Source organism: Scatophagus argus, chromosome 5 (genome assembly GCF_020382885.2).
Source record: "Scatophagus argus isolate fScaArg1 chromosome 5, fScaArg1.pri, whole genome shotgun sequence".
Taxonomy (NCBI): domain Eukaryota; kingdom Metazoa; phylum Chordata; class Actinopteri; family Scatophagidae; genus Scatophagus; species Scatophagus argus.
In genome coordinates, this window is record NC_058497.1 from 26,080,361 (window position 1) to 26,099,179 (window position 18,819).

General features: G+C 47.2%; 2 protein-coding genes across 7 annotated transcripts in view; both read right to left on the reverse strand.

The window, feature by feature from the left end:
* Positions 1–4,702, reverse strand: part of arrb1 (arrestin, beta 1) — a 16,580-nt gene extending 11,878 nt beyond the window's left edge. For all 4 annotated transcript variants that reach the window (XM_046388236.1, XM_046388235.1, XM_046388234.1 and 1 more), the window contains exon 1: positions 2,317–4,702. In XM_046388236.1, the coding sequence (XP_046244192.1) occupies positions 2,317–2,336 (20 nt within the window). In that variant the 5' untranslated portion in view covers positions 2,337–4,702. The remainder of the gene's footprint in view (positions 1–2,316) is intronic.
* Positions 4,703–4,810: 108 nt separating this feature from the next.
* On the reverse strand, positions 4,811–18,797 carry LOC124058700 (protein Atg16l2-like). 3 transcript variants are annotated; one of them, XM_046388177.1, is made up of 18 exons: positions 18,277–18,794; positions 16,886–16,943; positions 16,716–16,794; positions 15,778–15,851; positions 14,993–15,244; positions 14,830–14,895; positions 14,053–14,142; positions 13,870–13,923; positions 13,669–13,771; positions 11,865–11,970; positions 11,714–11,784; positions 11,550–11,621; positions 10,857–10,977; positions 10,667–10,772; positions 9,532–9,684; positions 8,976–9,023; positions 7,807–7,908; positions 4,811–7,160 (listed from the first exon to the last, which is right to left on the reverse strand). In XM_046388177.1, exons 1-18 carry the CDS (start codon positions 18,464–18,466, stop codon positions 7,067–7,069), a joined length of 1,839 nt encoding a protein of 612 aa, XP_046244133.1. In that variant the 5' UTR covers positions 18,467–18,794; the 3' UTR covers positions 4,811–7,066. The 3 variants fall into 3 exon arrangements, with proteins under 3 accessions (XP_046244133.1, XP_046244131.1, XP_046244134.1); XM_046388175.1 differs by having other exon boundaries at positions 13,669–13,774; XM_046388178.1 differs by lacking the exons at positions 4,811–7,160; positions 7,807–7,908; positions 8,976–9,023 and having other exon boundaries at positions 9,543–9,765; positions 13,669–13,774; positions 18,277–18,797.
* Positions 18,798–18,819: the final 22 nt, after the last annotated feature.

The window sequence follows — 18,819 nt, forward strand, 5'->3', positions numbered from 1 at the left end:
TCCTGAAAAGGATCAGGAGTCGCTCCCCTTCAGGAGGTTCTTCTTGTACTGAACCAAAGCCCCGAGGACACACGCTGTTGGACTTTGCAGTGTTCGTCCTGAAGGACTGTGAAGTTTCTGAAGGAGGTTTGGCGTGAGCCGGTCTGAGCTGCTCTGTATGTCTGACGGATCACACTGAGCTCATTAATATTCTCCTGACGCGACGCACTCTGATCATTCAGCCTGCGAACAGAAACACACTCAGAGGGAGGAAATAGAAATGTTCTGCGGCCTGAACCGGGGTCACTTCTTCAGGATTAAACAGTTTGCAGAGCATCTCTGTTAAAAGCGTTAAGCCTGCAGGTCTGCCGTGTTTCACGTGGATTTCTCTGATCGCTGTGTCGGCTCTCCTTAGCGTACGACCACAAGCGTCCAGAAGCACAGCAGTTTGATTCCCCAGAGGCGGACTCGAGCCGACCGCCTCTGACTGTTCGACTCGCTGCAGCTGAAGCTGAAACTGAAGCACGTTAGCGGCAGATCTGCTGCACATTAACTGAAAGCTAAAAATGTTTCAACGTCAGCAAAAATAGACGTACGGAGTCCCACAGAAGCCAATAATTCAATATCATGTACTCCTCCTGTAGGTGGCAGCCTTCAGTGCAGCTGAGGGTTTTCGCACTGAAACCATCGTTTCATCTTGAGAAGAACCTTTAAGGATCTCAGAGAAAAACGCAGACTCAACGTTGAAGGTTGAGCGCAAGATCCAAATCAAACTGGATCTCAAACAGTTTCCAGTGTGAAGGAAACAAGACTGACGGCATGAAGTTCTGATGAGAGCACCAGCCAGTTTATCTCCATAAGTCCGCACTTCGTGTTCGTGTTAAGAGCCTAAAGGAAGCAGACATGTTTGCTAGCTTGTTCCAGCCTTCAGATGTGTACCATTTAACAACATCCACAGCCAGGAACCTTTGTTTCATGTCCGACTCATCACGCCCCATTTCCTGTCGACTTTTTCTATCTGAGAAAGGAAAGGAATCCCCCAAAATAACATTTAAAATAAAAGATCTGGTTCAGTCTGACGCAGCAGATACGTTTGCTGCTACGTAGCTACAATTAGCATCTGCTGCTGATGACGGCTGATTTCAACTGTGTTAGCGACATCGACGGTCCACCATTTTGGTTCTGATTGAAAGATCTCAACAAGCAATACGTGTTTTAAAATAAAACTTTGCACAGACATTCAGATTGAATTCCACAGACTGTTCATGTAGCGCCACCATGAGGCCGCAGTTTTATCTCTACAGCCTGACTAACCAAAGTGGCTGAAGTTAGAAAAGTTCACAGGAGAAATTCAGATTCAGCCAAATGTTTCTCGTAACTTCACGTGTGGTGAGTTTGGTTTCATATGGAAAGACGCTCACACATCAAGCATCATAACAAACAGCAAAAAACAAGCCAGGGGTTCAATCTGTGTGACTTAAGTGAGTCTGGAATATTTTGTGTTCATGAAGGCAGCAGAGACACGTATTTACAGCTGAAGGCCAAAGGGCTGCCATGATGGAGTTTGTCTGCTCAACACCTGAACAAAGTGTGTGATGCCACATGTTGCCCCCCCCAACACACACACACACACACACACACACACACACATACACACACACACACTCACACACTGTTTCCTGTCAAACCATCCTGAGATCTCAGGATCACAGTGAGAACAGCTGCTTCAAACTTTTTAAAAAAAATCAGTTTCAGAAGATGACACAAAAAAAACATTTTACCACATTTTGGTTCTGTAAACTTAGTTCAAAGCACTTTGACTCATTGTGACTTTTACGACAGGAAACTCAAATGTTCCGGGTTCTATACATGATCAACAGAAGGTTTGTGTGTGTGTGTGTGAGTGTGTGTGTGGCTCAAGTAAAGAATCCAATTACTGTTGCTGGTTTTGATTATTATTAATGTAACTGACTCCTCGTCCAACACTGCATGCCACCCCTCTGTTTCCGTGTTTCCTGTTTGCCTGTACTATCAAAATAAAGGCAAATCAATGGCAGATAAGAACCTTTAAACCCACAAAAGCAGCAGCGCGATGGTCACACAGACATCACAGAGCTGGAGGTTCTGACGGAACGTTATGTAATGTTACAACAACGCAGTGCGTGTGTGGTTCTCTTACCAGGACACACGCGCGCACACACACACACGTACGCACGCACACACACACACCTTCTGTGTCTGTTTTCAGAGGCTCTCTGAGGAAGCAGCAGCAGCAGAACGACGTGAAGGAACCACAAACACAAAAAGATCTCAATCAGAACACACATTAAATCTTACCTGGTTCCTTTATCCACCATCCTGACGAGCCGACAAGCCAACAGCAGCCGACGGAGAGGAGATGATGAGGATGAGGAGGAGGAGGAGGAGGAGGATGGAGGGATGCCGTCACCGTGGAAACTGAGGGGAGAATGTCTCTCTCTCTCCCTCTCTCTCTCTCTCTCTCTCTCAGGAAGTCGTCGTCATGCCGTCAGATTCTCCTCAGCGGGAGGAAAAACCTCCATCTGAGCCCCAACCAAGTGAACAAACGACTGAATCCACCACTCTGCTGCTGCTCCTCCCCCTCTTTAACTCAGCCTCCCTCCCTCCATCCGTCTCCCTCCCTCCCTCCGTCTCCCTCCCTCTCCTGTCAGACTCATTAGCAGTGAAATGTGTTAAAACAAAAACACCCAGAGGACAGGGTTTATTTCAGTCTGACATTAGCGTCACGCTAACAGCTGGACTCTGACCTCCATCATTCATCCATCCATCCCTCTAACCTTCACTCAATAAATCTATTAGGATTAGACATTAATTTAAACATACCAACTCATTATTTAGCTCTAAACCCCACAAAATTGTCCCAAGTGAAAACAGAAGTGGAGCTGCTGTCTGGGGTCAGAAATGTGCCAGTTTTTCAGTTTTCACATTTCCTTGTGGCACAAGCAAACCAATCTGAGGCATCTTGAAGACAGAACACTCATTTACATCATGATCACAAAATATTAACATGCAACATCGAGTCCCGCCCACACACCCGTCTGAGCCAATCAGGAACGGCGCTCAGCTGTCTATCGTGGTGTTTTAGCCCCTTAGTAACCATTAGTAACTAATTAAAACCTAACCTAACAGAAAGATGAACTCTAGAACAAACATCAGCGTGATAAAACTAACTACAGTGACAGAAACCATCTTTGGGAAAATTTTATTTCACATGCACTTTGAGTTTTTAGTTTGGCTCATGTCCCATCTGCTAACATGGAGGGGAAGGAGCTTATGAGCTGTACTGCAGCCAGCCACCAGGGGGCGTCCAGATGTTTGGGCTTCATTTTGGGGAGCTCTCATGTGCTTTGTCCTTATATTCAAATCCACTGGTCTCTACTGACCGTCTCGGCTCTTTTGTCTGTTTCCGGCCGTGTTGAGGAACAAACAGCAAATGTTGTTTCTCGCAAATGAAAGCTGATGACACAGAATGAGAAGGGTGGAGGCTCAGTGGTGGTGCTGCCGATGTGGATGCTGCAGTCACAGATAACCACAGCTGATATGACGGCTGCAGAAGTTATTAATCCGTAGCTCTTCAGATCAAACCGAGTTTCTGCTCAGCGGTCGGCCAGCTCAGGGGCAGCAGCTGCTTCCTGCTTCCTCATTAATGACCTCAGTGTGAAACAGCCTGCAGCTTCCTCATCGTCACCTCGTATTTTTAAAACTCGACAAACAGACTTCAACAGCAGGCCACAAGAAGACATGAACAAACCAACATCTGAGAGAGGACGAGAGATGATGGGATGAAGGACGGGAGGTTTTGAGCAGCAGAGTTTTTCATCCATCCAGAAACATGATGTCAGAGGGACGTGAGCGGAGAGCGTGGAGGCAAACAGTGATGGGGTCACAGCCCGAACATACACGACATCTACCAGTCCTGAAGGTCATCCAGAGTGCAACAAGTTCCAGAGATGTAACAGCTATATTAAAATTCATTCATATTAAAAGGTAGTAGTTTCTTATTAATAAATTCTAATATTCAGATCGTCATATTTCGTGATCTTGTTCATGGTGGTGAGCAGCTGACTCATCAAGAGTTTTCATGCAAATATGGGACAAATACGACCGTCCACGAAGCCTGAGCTCCACCTCGTTGCACTGGCCGGAATCTGGGTGGAGTCAGACACACCGTGTGGCAGCGAGCAGCCATGAGGACGTTTTAACTGTCTTTAAAGGGCTCGTGTTCATGGAGTTTCAACGAACTCGACACGCTGGTTTTGACTGACTTCACTAACTTAACACCACGTCATGAGAGGGTGGACGACACAAAACAACCAGCTGACAGCACAACACAGTCCGAGTCCGCCCGGGATGGACAGACCCGACCAGGACCAGCTTGTGTTGCCAGGGTGGGCGGTGATGAAAACCGATTGGCCGATGAAGAGCGACCACTTCAGCATCTCTCTGTAAGGTCTGAAAACAAGCCTCAGATCTTCCTTTCAGACGTGTGAAAAACGCGGGGCCTGATGTGGCGGTCAGTAACTCGTCTGTAACCGCCGCCGAACGTGGAGCGGCTGCCATCATCGGTCTGAAAACGTGATAACACGCACAGAAAATTGTGTTCAAGAACCCCAGCAGCTCGCAGAGCTCAAAGCTTCAGTTTCTGACAACAAATCACGACTTCCTGTGGGGCTTTCAGCCACGTCTGATGGCCTTCATCAGCAGATTTCACCAGATGTCACAGAAGAAGTAAAGACGAATCAATAAAATATCATTAATACATGCTGCAAAATGCATAAAACTAGTCAGACAATTTTTTGTGAGTAAAACTGTTTATTAATTCGTCATTCTATTTTTGAATCGAGTTTTACTTGTTGACAAAGGCATTAACAAAACCCAAAATATGTCCAATCACCTCGCAGGAAGTTTGCATCATGTTAACATGTGGATGAAGGGAGTCGTATTAGTCATTAAAGCCTCAGTTTGGGCTGACAGGCTGACTGACGGCAGCAGGCGGAAAACAAAGTCACTGACTGAATAAGCTGCCTAAAGATTTCGTTTTCTCATCAACAGCCCTGAGCCCAGTTTATTCTTTCAAAGCTCCCTTTAAAATCCCCTGAAGGTGACAAAAAGTGACGGTAAGTAAGCAAAAGCAAAAAAAAAGAAAAACAATTTCACCACATAAATAAGACAGACAAGACGACAGCATCAAAAAGAAAAGCAGACGAGCAAACAGAAGGTTGGTGTGACCTGGCAGCAGGAGCCCTCACATCAGTAAAACCACCAGCAGACCACATGTTCCACCTCAGTGAACGTTTTCTGAACCAGAGCATCCAAAAAAACAACCAAACATTATTCATTTATATTATTTGTCAGCTTGAAGGCGAACACAAGGTTCTTCACACCCGCTGGTCTCCTGTTCTGCCTCCTGTCGGTCGAAACCTCTCACCTTGTAGCGTTCATTTGCTGACGTGACAAACGTCTCGAGCTGCAGGTCAGATCGGCTGGTTGACTAATTCGAGTTAACTCACGTGATGACAGAACTTTGCTTTTGTTTAACTTGACTTTTCCCAGCGCGGGTCAGACAACCTGTTCATGCTGCTGCGCTTCATTCAACACTTTGATAAGTTAGCGGTTTGTTTCTGGTCCGATCATTTCACAGCGTATTAAATCCGTCTGGTGGAAAGTGTGTCGGCCTGCAGATGAACTGTCAGCTCCAGTAACGGCTCAGCTTCGTGTGGATGAGAGCTGTTGAGAACCGGACCTGAGAGGCTGACGTTTGGTTCAGCACTTTCACTAAGCGATGACACAGACGATAAAAACGGATGTAAATCAGCGTGTTTGAGGTGGATTCGCTGGGACTCCAGCCGTCGTCTCGTCACTTTGAAGCTGCTGACTTCAGTCTTCAAAGCCGAGAGGCCAAACACCGGATTACTGCAGACATCACTGCTTTCACATGATGATTTTCACATGGTGAGAGCTGCAGAGCTGTGAAGTCTCATCATGACAGGAGGAAGACCAGAGTGAGCCTGACCTTCCTCCTCATCCGGTCGGCGCTGAACGCAGCTGACCGTCGTTCTCGAGGGGTGAAGCTGCTTTGCAGCTAACAACAGAGTCGGGATTTCCGGCACAACTTCCTCCAGAAGTGCAGCGACATTTAGAGCTTAAAGGACGACTTTACTGTGAGACCGACATGTCCAGCTGGTGACGCTCGTCAGGGGACAACTTGGAAAAGAAATGCATGTGTGTACACATGTGAGCCAATGGGAAACGTATTTTATAAGTTCTCAAAATATTTCCAAACACCCTCTCCACCCCTGCCAAAAGATGCACTTTATCATGTTTATTGTTCTATTTGTATTCAGCACCACACAAAACCCGCCTGAGACATAAAGAAAAAGGAACGTTTTAGTTATGGGCACAGCGCTTTAGACGACCATGTGGTCACACCCTCCGGCCAATCAGATGAAGCCCCAGCTGACCGTCAGATTAACAGGTGTCAGTTTGTTAGCGACTGTGAGGTTTGCTAACGCGATGGTGGAGGAAGAAGAGCAGATACGAACGCTTCAGTATCGTCGGCATAACTTTGAACAGCATATCACGCAGGCCCAACACACTTCATGTCCACTGCTGGGCCCGCAGTGCAACCTGATGTGTTTTCTATACCTCAGCCTTTTGTTTTTTTAAACATAAACTTGTTTGATGTTGAACGATGACCCCGATGAAGGTCAAGAGCAAAAAGAAATGTGTCTGAAAACAAAGTTGAGAGCTTCTCTACAAAATGTTTTAAACATCTCAGGAAAGTTTTAAAGTTTTAATGGAAAGCTGTGATTGCGGGTTTCCCTTCTTACTGTTGACACAGTTAACTGTCAATAAAAATTCAGTGTGTCCTCCCATCCTTTTCTCTCATTTTCGCTATAAAACAAATGAAAAAAGGCACTTTTTTCAAGTTTTAAATCCCTTTTTTCCCAAAAACAAATAGCTTATAAATTTTTGTCAGGTTTTCAGGTGAGTCATGTTGTGTGTGCCGTTGCCATGACAACATGACCTCTTCGTGGACCGGCTGATTTCAGATGTCGCTCCAGAGGACGGCCAGCCTGCTCTTGTCCACACTGACGACGTATTCACCGGACGAAGACCAGGACACGGCAGTGACGGACGAACTGAAGAGAGAGGGAGGAGAGGCAACGCTAAAGGAGGGGCTCAGCAGTTACTGATGATAAACTTTCTGATGTTTTGTTTTCCACGCAGTCCATCATGATGGTGACAAGCTAGAGACAAGCTAAAGACAAGCTAGAGACAAGCTAAAGACAAGCTAAAGACAAGCTAGAGACAAGCTAAAGACAAGCTAGAGACAAGTTAAAGACAAGCTAAAGACAAGCTAGAGACAAGTTAAAGACAAGCTAGAGACAAGTTAAAGACAAGCTAAAGACAAGCTAGAGACAAGCTAGAACTCTATAATCATATTTTGAGTGATTATTACTTCTGGCTTGTGAAGTTTTACAGTCAATGTCATGATTCTTTGTATTTTGGATTCCTTCCTATTTTAAGTGAGAAACCATGTGTATGAGAACAGTTTCAATGGTATAAAAACGCATAGAAAATCTGGATAAAATTGCACCACAATGAGCCTGGACTCCACAGAGTAGAATAACTCCTGGAGTTCCTCAGGGACGTCTCCTGGGGCCTCCCATCTGTCTATTCAAACTTATAGTTTAAGGAAAAACTAAATAAAATCCTCCTAAACTGATGTGACTGCGACTGACGATTCATAAGTTGATCAGCTGATCAATATCTTCGATCAGTTACCTGTGTGTGGCAGGAAGGAGGGTCTCCAGGTTTCCAGTCGAGACGTTCCAGATGTAAATGACGCCGTCAGCTGATCCTGCGGCGAGGAAGCAAGCGTCTGGACTGATGGGAGAGAACGCCAGGTTAGACTGGAGGTTCTACCGGGGTCATACATGGAACCTGAACCATGTGGAACAATCTGGATGAGCTAAAGTTCTGTCACCCCAAACCTGAAACCGTCAGGGAGCGTACTGAGTACTGAGGTTTAACATCAAGTCCAAGTTTTGCTATTTTCAAATGTACTTTGTTAAAACATTTTTCATTGTCAGTTATGGACGGCATGACTCACTATACTATAGCACAGGGTCTCGGGTCAGGACCGAAGTCCAAGTCAAGACCAGCTGTGTGGTTGGAAATGTTGAACGCTTGTGAATTTTTCAGTCAAACTCGACAACATACAATAATATTTTACCCTACAGATCTGAGTTTAACTGTTCCTGATTGGTTCAGAGAAACCTCAGAGAGAACCCAGCAGGGAACTGTCTGTCTGTCCGTCCGCCTCTGTGTGTATTTCAGCAAAAACACATTTTTATATTTAGTGTTTCTGTCAGAGAGCTGAAGCTCCTCCTGTTGTCATGGAAACTGCAGAAAATGAACCAGGCAGCATCTCGTCTCTCATCCTTCTCTCTGTGTCTCATCTCATCTCAGTTCAGTTCAGTTCAAAGGGCCTTTTATTGGCACGAAAAGCAGAGTTTACACGACATGAAACACAACACATCTCAGACCTGGGCCCACCAACCACAGGTTTAGCCTCATGTCCCTGAAAAAAGGGACAAATTCACACACTGTAAATGAGCGCTTTCAGGTTCGAATCCTGGGGATGTCGACTGTCAGATGGAATAATCACATGAAGAAGAAATCTACATACATACACCAAATATTAAGACAACCCGGAATATAAACGTGGAGCTAAAATATCAAATACTTCGGTCTGTCAGCTGGTCAAAATGATTTTCAGACTCCTCGGCTGCTGTTTGGCAGATTCTTCTTGGCGCCGAGTGACGGCAGCCTGATGCAGCAGCTCTTATGATTCACTCTGTCTCAGCCATACGGACGTCAGGAGACGCTTTGGACAATGACTGCTTTCACATGCTTTTAAACGTGGCCAACATCAGACACGGTGGACTCACCTGATCACAGCTTTGGTGCTGTCGCTGCCACATTTAAAGCCCTCGGCCCTGACACACACAGACATACAGAGTCAATGAAAAACCGCTCATAACAGAAACACACAGAGTGAAGCCGGGCTCAGACTGCAGGAGCTTGAAAATCAGGTTCCATCACACACACAAACACGTTCTTGTCTCCACCCTCAAGCCTGCTCACAGTCAGCAACGTCGCCACGAGCTGAAATTCCAATCCACACGATAACAAAAGCCCGTCGCGTGTGGACGGATGTGACTCAGTTATGTGGACATCTTCCTCCACATGTGCTAAACAGTAAGTTGGGGGTCCAGTTCACGTGTGATACTGTGTTATGTTCACATTCAAGTTCAGATGATTTCAGGTGCCCTGACCTGCCCTGATGAGTCTGTGAAGAGTCTGGGAGGTTGCAGACTGGTTCTGTAAACGCCTCACATTAACACATAATCTGGACTGAACATCAGCACCCACCAGGTTTTCCTCACCAGATTCCTGGGAAAACCTGTCTGAGCCCGGCTTAACTTCCTTAACAGGTGTTTCTACCTGAAGCACATGCGATCGTTGCTCCACCTCCTTAGGTCGACCAGCTGGAGGCAGTCGTCACGGCAACAGCTGAGCAACTGGCGACGGTCGGAGCTGATGTCCAGTGAGGTGACTTTACCCTGAGCAGGAATCTCCTGAAGGCAGCCGACCGTCCTGAAGGGCAACACGATCGACATGATCAGTTCGACGAAATGTTCCCGCCCTCACGTGTGCTGCTTCCTCAGGACTCGGAGACTGCAAATGAAAAACTAAATGAAGACACATTAAAGTCGTCCTCAGTGGAGTTTTTACAAACGAAGAGGACGAGCTCTCACCACACAGACCATAACATTTTTAATTTCTCTTTAATCCCCGTTTTATTGTTTGAGTGCTTCTCTTCTCTCATTACTGAGCAGCTTCAACTGTGGACCGAGTTGGTTCAATGCGCCACATGTTTTTATTGTTCTGTAGGGAGGAATAACAATAATAAAAAAAATACTAGGATTATTATTAAAATCTGACCAATCAAAGCTCAGCGGATGAAGTCGTGTGATTGGGGGATGGAGCTGTCAGTCATCAGCTGGTTCACACTCTGCAGGCAGGATGAGGAAGGGAAGGGGGTGAGCTGTTGCTAGGTAACAGAGGGAGACGGGGGAGTTGCTGCGGCGACGGCCGGGAGGATGAACGAGAGGCGTCATGTGGTTGAAATCACATGACCCATCAGTCAGGGAGAGAGAGAGAGAAGATTCTACTGAGTTTCCACTGACAAACTACGACATGAGAGAAAAGGACCAGCAGGACCCAGCAGAACCTGGTTCTTCTGATTCTACTGAAAGCACGTGAAGAGCAAAAAGAGAGGCCTCAGCAATGACGGAGTGAAGGAACGGAAGGCGGCAGACGAATGAAATCGTGACAAACGAGTGGAGTGGAAGAAGTGATGGGCGAAGGAGTGAAGCTGTGGTGAGAGGGAAACCCTGACGCTGTGGAGGGACGAGAGACCGAGGGAAGACCGAGAAGAGTGAAGAGTTTCCTGGAAAGAGTGAAGTGTTACCCGGGAAGAGTGAAGTGTTACCTGGGAAGAGTGAAGAGTTTCCTGGAAAGAGTGAAGTGTTACCTGGAAAGAGTGAAGTGTTACCCGGGAAGAGTGAAGTGTTACCTGGTGTCCCAGACTCTGATCTTACTGTCGTAGTGTCCACTGATGAAACAGTTCTCAGAACAGACCAGGTCACTGCAGGACGACGCCACTTCAACTACCTGCACACCTGCACACATCAGTCCACCTGAGTCAGCCAGTAACCAGTTATCGGCAAGTTACTGATGGGTGATCAGTTATTGACGAGACTCACAGGCGGCTCTTTGTAGGTCCCACAGTCTGATGGTTCTGTCTGCGCTGCCTGTCATCACCTGATGGGGTAAAGTGCTGAACCTCGCTGCTGTTACCTTCCGCCTGTGACCTGTTAGAGTCAGCTGAGACAGACAGGTGAGACACGTTAAACAGCTTATAGAGACACGGAAAGGAGTTTCGGTTTCAGCTCTACTTGTTTTCTGTTCGCTGCCATCTTGTTCTGGTGATGTCATTTGGAGCCAGAGTCTGTGCGGCAGTGATGGGGAGGTGGAGCTGTACTACTGAGTCTCCCCCACACACCCATCTCAGCCAATCAGGAGCAGCACTCAGTTGTCAATCATGATGTTTCATCCCCTTTTTATAGCATAGCAATAGCAAAAAACTCATAAAAACCAAACTGACTGGAAAGATGAACTCTAGAACAAACATCAGTGGGATAAGAACTACCTCAACCGACAGAAACCAGGTCGGGAAAAATTTATTTGTTGTGTACGTTGAGTTTTTAGTTTGGCTCATGTCCCATCTGCTAACATGCAGTGGGAGGGGCTTATAAGCTGTACTGCAGCCAGCCACCAGGGGGCGACACAGATGTTTGGGCTCTCAGGTTTCAGATTAGAGTCAGTTTGGTCACTGCGAGTGGTTCAGACTAAAATCTGTGAAAACTTGTGGTGTCTGCACTGTCGGTCATGCTTACCTTGGGAATGGACTGATCCCGCTGCCACAACAAGGCCGACTGATCGTACGAGGCTGCGAGGACCCTGCTGTCCTGTACAAAGTCCACAGATAGCAAATCACCTTGAACTGATCTGGGAACAGCTTTTAGAGTTCTGAGATTTCAACCTGACATTTCGGTTTTACCGTTGAGTCGAACTCGACGCAGGTGATCCCCTCTGTGCTGCCGTCCAGAGTTGCTCTGTGAGTCAGCGAGCCTGACGACATCATCAGTGAGGTCACAACAACTCATCACATTAGCAACATAACGCTGACAATGACGACAATAAGCACGCACCTGCTCTGACCTCCCACAGTTTGACGACTCTGTCCGTTCCTCCAGTGGCCAACAGGTCTGATCGGGAGCTGAACCTCACAGTGTTGATGCCTTGCTCATGGGCCTCCTGACAGACAGAGAGCAGGGCACAGTCAGCCAGGCGATATGAACCTGTGCCGCAGGTTCCCGGATCCTCATCTCCTCCTCAGGAGGATACAAAACTAAAACCTCAGAATGTCCCTGTCGCGTCCGTGTGAAGCGGGACAACTCGTTACTCCTCGTGAGGTCAGTGAGCGGGTGGAGATCAGGAGGTGGAGTTTTCTCAGTGTCACTGTTGCCGGACTTTATTACATAATCTGTGACTTCTGATTGGCTGCAGGTGACCATTAAATCCTGATAATGGACGCCTAACAGGTAGCTCACCTGACTGCAGTATAAAGGGATCAAGCCCTTCGAGGTGTCTTAATAATGGTCACCTTGTCAGGCTTCATTCTTTACTTATTTAACTGAAACACTTTTGTGGAATATTCAATGTGTTCTTATTTTGGCAAGAGAAACTGCAGTCTGTAATTTGTCATGTGATTTTGAGCAGCAAAAAAAAAAACAAAAAAACAACTCATACAAACAAAACGCCAACAACGGGCATCTGCGGGGTCCTGACTGGATCCTAAACCTGTCTACACCCTTCATGGACCTGGACTCATGTCAACTACAAAAATAAACAAAGAATAAACAACATGAGCTTAATAAAAACACACACAGTGACTGACGTAACGAAGGCGACCATCTTTTTATCTCGCACTGTCGAGTTAAACCGGCTGCTTCTCTGGAAGTTCGACAGAGAGAGGCATGATGGGAAATGAGACCCGGACAGAGGAGCTCTTTGTCAGACACAGCAACGTGTGTGTGTGTGTGTGAGTGTGTGTGTGTGTGTGTGTTGGGGGGGCTCATTCTGTTCAATTCAAATGAACTTTATTAACATGAAACATCAGTGTCTGCAGATACTAATGATGTGACATGAATGAAACGTGTTCAAGTGACTGTAAATGAACACTGATGATGCAGTCTGTCTGTTGGCTCACACCCTGCAGTTTGTATTTTCTCCACCAGGGGGAGACAGAGCTTTATAATGAGACTAAAAGAAGGGACCACAACTATTACATATTGTGAAATGCATGCGGTTCATCTAGAGCAGGCATGTCAAACTGGTCCACAGGAGGGCCGGTGTGGCTGCAGGTTTTCTTTCCAACCAAGTAGCAGCACACCAGACTTGACTCATTTAATCAACTGATCTCCGTCTTCAGACAGCTGATTGGTCAAACGGTGTGCTCTTGGTTGGTTGGCACAAAAACCTGCAGCCACACCGGCCCTCCTGTGGACCAGTTTGACATGCCTGATCCAGAGGAACATTCAGTGCTCTTCGCTTTATATTGCAAACCATCTGCTTTCAACATTTACTTCAATCTGCGATCAGTAAATATAAAAAAGAATCCTGCACTAAACCATAAAATAAAGCACCACAACACAACAGAAAGATGTTTGCAGTCTAAAAATAAAAAGAAAAAAAACCTCAAAGGTTTTCTGTGCAAGTGGACGTTTGTGCTAAACATGAAGAAATTCCCTCCAGGTGTCCAACATTTCACGTTTTTAAGTGTGGCGGACGAACGGACGTCCTGAAAGCAAAGCGTCTCCAGCCACAGCAGGGGACATATTTCATGTTTCCTGCAATGTGCCCTCAGACGTATGTGGAGCGTGTACTCAGCGTGTACTCAGCGTGTACTCAGCGTGTACTCAGCGTGTACTCAGTGTGTACTGTGTGTATTACCAGTACTTGTAGAGCTCTGACGGGGACTCTGGCTTGCAGGCAGATTCCTACAGGACACATCAGATCCTCCTCCTGACTGCAGACTGAGTGGCCACGCCTCTTCCTGCTGACATCACACACAGTCACATGACCTTCAGGTCCACTGAGGTGTCCAGCTGTGGGCACACTCATTCAGATGAAGACAAGGACACGAAGACTCACTCAAACAGCTCCTTGATGGAGGTGAGGATCCTCGGCGACGTCACCGACGCCGATCTGAGGGGGAGACAGGAAGTGCGAGAAGATCTGATTGTGTGTTCATGCTTGACCTGCACTCTCACTGCAGCGTGAGAAGACGTGAATGAAAACTGCGGTGAGTGTTTGTCGGGTGCGATGGCGTCCAACCTGAACAGCCTGGTGTGTCCTCTCTCTGAGGACTCGGTGCGTTTTTCGTTCTTCGGAGACGTGCATCTGGAGTTTGGGGCGCTGGATGGACTGAAACATGAAGTCAGAGTGAGGTCGAACATCCACCACCATCATCATCATCACATCAAAGCTTCTCCACAGACACGCGAGAGACGCAGACGACGTCCTCACAGTCCAATCAGCCGGCGTCTGTGTGGACACGCACACTGACTGGTCTTCAGGTGAGGACACCTGCTGACGTTATTTGTGTCTGTTTGCCTCTAAACGTACAAGACAAAGAGATATGAACGAGTTTCCCTCACTGCACTGTAAACAAGGTGTGGGTTCACCTACAGCAGGCATGTCAAACTGGTCCACAGGAGGGCCGGTGTGGCTGCAGGTTTTCTTTCCAACCAAGTAGCAGCACACCAGACTTGACTCATTTAATCAACTGATCTCCGTCTTCAGACAGTTGATTGGTCAAACGGTGTGCTCTTGGTTGGTTGGCACAAAAACCTGCAGCCACACCGGCCCTCCTGTGGACCAGTTTGACATATGTGACCTACAGCGACAGCCAATGGGAGGCAATCAGGTGATCCAGGGAAAAACAAGAGAAGAGAATAATTCAAAATAACACGTGTGAGTAGAAAATAAGACACACAGACACGTAACAGGAGTATTACAACAGCACAAACACACAAAAGTCCAGTCCAGATGTGATGTGACAGAGAAGTGCAGATGTTCTGTCAGAAGTGAGACCAGGTGAGACCAGGCTACCTGTCCACGGTGACCTCTGACCTCGCGGCCGTCTGCAGCTCCTTCTGAAGCTTCGCCTCTCGAGCCCTGATGGAAACACACACACAGAGTGGTGGTGAGTTCAGGGTCCTGGAGCTGCTCCCTCTCTGTGAGAGGAACAGGTGCGTGAGGTGCGTTCAGGTACCTGGACCTGCGCTCGTTGCGGCTGTTCATGCGGGCGGCGGCCTGTTGTTTCAGGTGAATCATGTCCTCCAGCAGGTGTCCTCCTCTGACCTTCTCCTCTCTGAGTCTTGTCTCCGCCCCTCTCTGTCGCTCCAGCAGGGTGTCGTACTCCAACTTCAACGCCCCGTTCAGCTCCTTCACCCGCTCCACCCGCTCCAGCAGCTCCTGCTGAGCACCGAACGCCCCCGCCAGCCGCCGCTCCTCCTCCTGCAGTCTGATCGCAGAGGAGATGGTGGACAGCATTTAAAGGGCCACTCCACACAAGTGGCTTCACTCTGTCAGTTCAGTGTGAAACATGAACTTTCTCCTGCAACACCTCAAAGCATCACTGCTACAAGAGATATTTGAATGAAATGGCCAAAAAAAGTTGGAATAGTTCATAAAGTCAAAATATCTGAAGGAAAGAGAAAAATACAGAAAGATACGGAATAAACATTTTAGTCTGAATTTAAAAAACCCAACTTTGGGAAGGAATATTTAGCTGATTGTCAGACATGTGGGTGATACTGCTGGTTGTCCATACAAAACAAAATAAAAGAGATATTTTGTTAATCAGTCATTTGCACTATTGAATCACTAAATTCTTCCTCTGTTTTATCTTTAACTTTAGAGTGTAAAACGTTCGTCTGAAGGAACAACCAACACCTTCATGCAAATGAACCAATCAGCTGTGAGGATCCACAGTGACTGCTGTCAGGCCTGATCTCCTGTGACAGGTGAGCAGACAGGTTTAGGTGTGTCACTTACCTGGCATGTTGCTCCTCCAGAGCACATTCTTTGATTTTAATCTGCTGCTGCAGGTTCACCACCTGATAGGCCAACTGAATCGGGAAACCAAACACAGAAGAAGAGTGAGGAGGACACGCGGACATTACGAGTTCCTGTCTTTACACGCTGCAACACATCTGGCAGGGACAGGTGCGTGCAGGGCTGGGCAGGTGGAGCTGCAGTATCAAGTTCCTGCCAATGCACCCATCTGAGCCAATCAGGAGCAGTGCTCAGCTGTCACTCGTGGTGTTTCAGCCCCTTCCTATAGCGTAATATAACTAATCAAAACCAAATTGATTAGAAAAATGAACACTTGGGCAAACACCAGCGAGACATGAGCTACCTAAATGACAGAATCCATCTTTGATTTTGATTGATTGATTCTGTTTGAGTTTTTAGTTTGCCTCACTGCAATTTCCAAGCCTGGGATCAATAAAGTATTTCTATCTATCTACGTCCTATCTGCTCACATGGAGGGGGAGGGGCTTATGGGCTGTACTGCAGCCGGCCACCAGGGGGCGTCCAGGTGTTTCGGCTCCTCACAGTTTACAGTCACTCAGTGGAGCGTGGGTACTTCTGCAGCTGTAGTAAAAACCTAAACGCATGACTTGTACTCGTAACAGAGTCTGCGGTCCAGCAGCAGGAAGTTAGTTATTGTGGCGTGTCAGCAGGTGAGCTGCAGATGTGACACGAAGCTCATGGAGGAGATTCAAGATACAAACATCTCACTTGTTCTCCGAGTCAGAACTGAGTCATTCACCTGAAGACGCACACACGGCTCACATGGTCTTAGATTTAGCGTGACTCGCACTTCCTGAGGATAAACATGTACTACATGAAACGTTCCACGAGAACACAGGTGTCACACGAGCAGCGACGGTGTGAGCAGGTGTTCCTCAGCGGCTGTGAGTCCGTACCTCTCCTGTAGTTGTCTTCAGCTGGTTGTTCCGATGAAGCAGAGAGGAGACAGAGCGGCTGCTGTCGGAGGAGGGAGGTCTGCTTACACAAAACAAACACACCCTCAGCATCATCGCACACACACAGAATTCTGTGTGTGGGGAGTGTGTCAGGGGACAGGTGTAGTTACCTGACGGAGCAGCTCAGTATTCTTTTATCCAGACTGGTTTTCTCCAGCAGCTGAGTGTCTGAAAACACAGAGAACAGAATCAGGAGGAAACTGGTCCTGCTCTGATGTGATACGATAAACTAGCATTAGCCACAGTTAGCCCCCGGCTGATAACTGACACAGAAAAAGAGGACTGTGATCATGCTGGTGAGGTTTCTGCTCACAGCTCAGGCCACAGACACTCACCCCAAATTCCATTCAAAACCTGACAAGGTTCAAGATTCCCGCCTTGTTTCTAAAGCCTCTTTAATTATGAATTTGTCTAACTCATTAGATGTTTTTACACAGCATTTACCCTCATTAAAGTGAAATGGGGCTTGTAGCTTAGCAGCTACAATGAAGATTTTGATTTTAAAAAAGTCTAAGCCTAAGTAACACCTTTTCAAAATGTGGAATCACGTGGAACCTTCAGGACTTTGATTACATCAGACAAGCTTCATGGAGCCATTTCAGTATAACCATTATTATCATTTTGTGTTGTTATTTAACAACTGAAAACAAGTCCAGGCTTTGCTCAGCTGAACAGTGCTGGAACAGTGTTTCCAACTGGAGGTCCACAAACATATCCTGGACTAAGAGACTGAATCTGACTTCCCACTGGGACGGGGTGCATAGCTGACGACTGGGTTTTCATTTTGGGGTGAATTGTTCCTTTAAGGGCGAACCTAAATAATATCTTTGTGTCGGTGAATCTCTGCAGGTTCACAGTTTCATCCTGCAGCGTCATGTTCTCTGACGCCAGGCTGAGGTCTGCAGATGATGAACCAGCAGCACACAGATGAGTCACTGTGCAGAGGAAGTGGAACAACATGTGGCTTCATCTGACTACTTCCTGTAGCTGAATCCCAACAAAATAAAGCCGCTTTTTCTGTCTTTCTCGGTTTCTTTTTGGAGCCGTGAGCTTGAAGGTGACAACTAAATTAACACACCTTTACTTTTGTCTTCAGTTAGCTGACACAGCTGTGAAACAGACCAGGCCTCTGTTTTGTCTGTCTTACACCAGTTTATTGTAAAGTTTAGCTCAACTCAGTTCAGGCTGCAGTAAACTCTTCTGGATCTGAGGTTAGCAAACCAGGCAGGATGTTACTGAGCCAAACTCCATTCAAAAAACTCTCACTTTATTGTTAGTCTGCATTTCACGTTTACTTCACCTGCGACAAGTGAAACAACTAACTAACTAAATAACTCCCAGCCTTGTGGGTAAGAAAACTGCCAAACTGTTAGAGTTTGGTTAAACTCCCGTCCCGAAATCCCGTCCGGAGTTACCTGCCGTTAATTTAGAGACCATACCGGGCGTTACCTGAACACAGCTCGTTTTTAATCGTTTTGAAACGTATACTTGTCAGCCGTACAGAAGCGGATCAGGTCCTGGAACATAACGTGCTGGCTCAGGTCTCGGTGCTTCAGTTGGCGGACGATGTCTCCCTTCCAGGTCTCCGCCGACCTACCGCTGGCCCCCGGACCCGAGCTTCGGCTGCTGCGCTCCGACACTCCGGCTGAATCTGTCATGACTCTGCGGGTGTTGACGGTCACCGCGGCCATGATGCCCGAAGCCCGGGCTGCTTCATGCCGTTTCCCCGCAGACAGACGCTCACGGGCCGCCCCGGTGTTACAGACAGCTCCGTGTTAGGGCTCGCGCTGTTCTGACCGCCGCCATGTTGGTCACCCCTGTCGCTGTTTTCTTTCTTCTTCTTCTTGATGATTGTTTGTGTTGTTGTTTGTTTCAACTTTTTTTCCCTGTAGATTCGTCACTCTGACAGGGGGCGGGGCGGATGCTCGTGCTTCCAGCTGCCGGTCTGTCATCCAATCACCGCCCGCTCGCGGGTCTTCCTCACGGTGAAGCCGTTACGGTCATCAAAACGATTTTTTTATTTCAACTACCGGAAGTTCAGTTT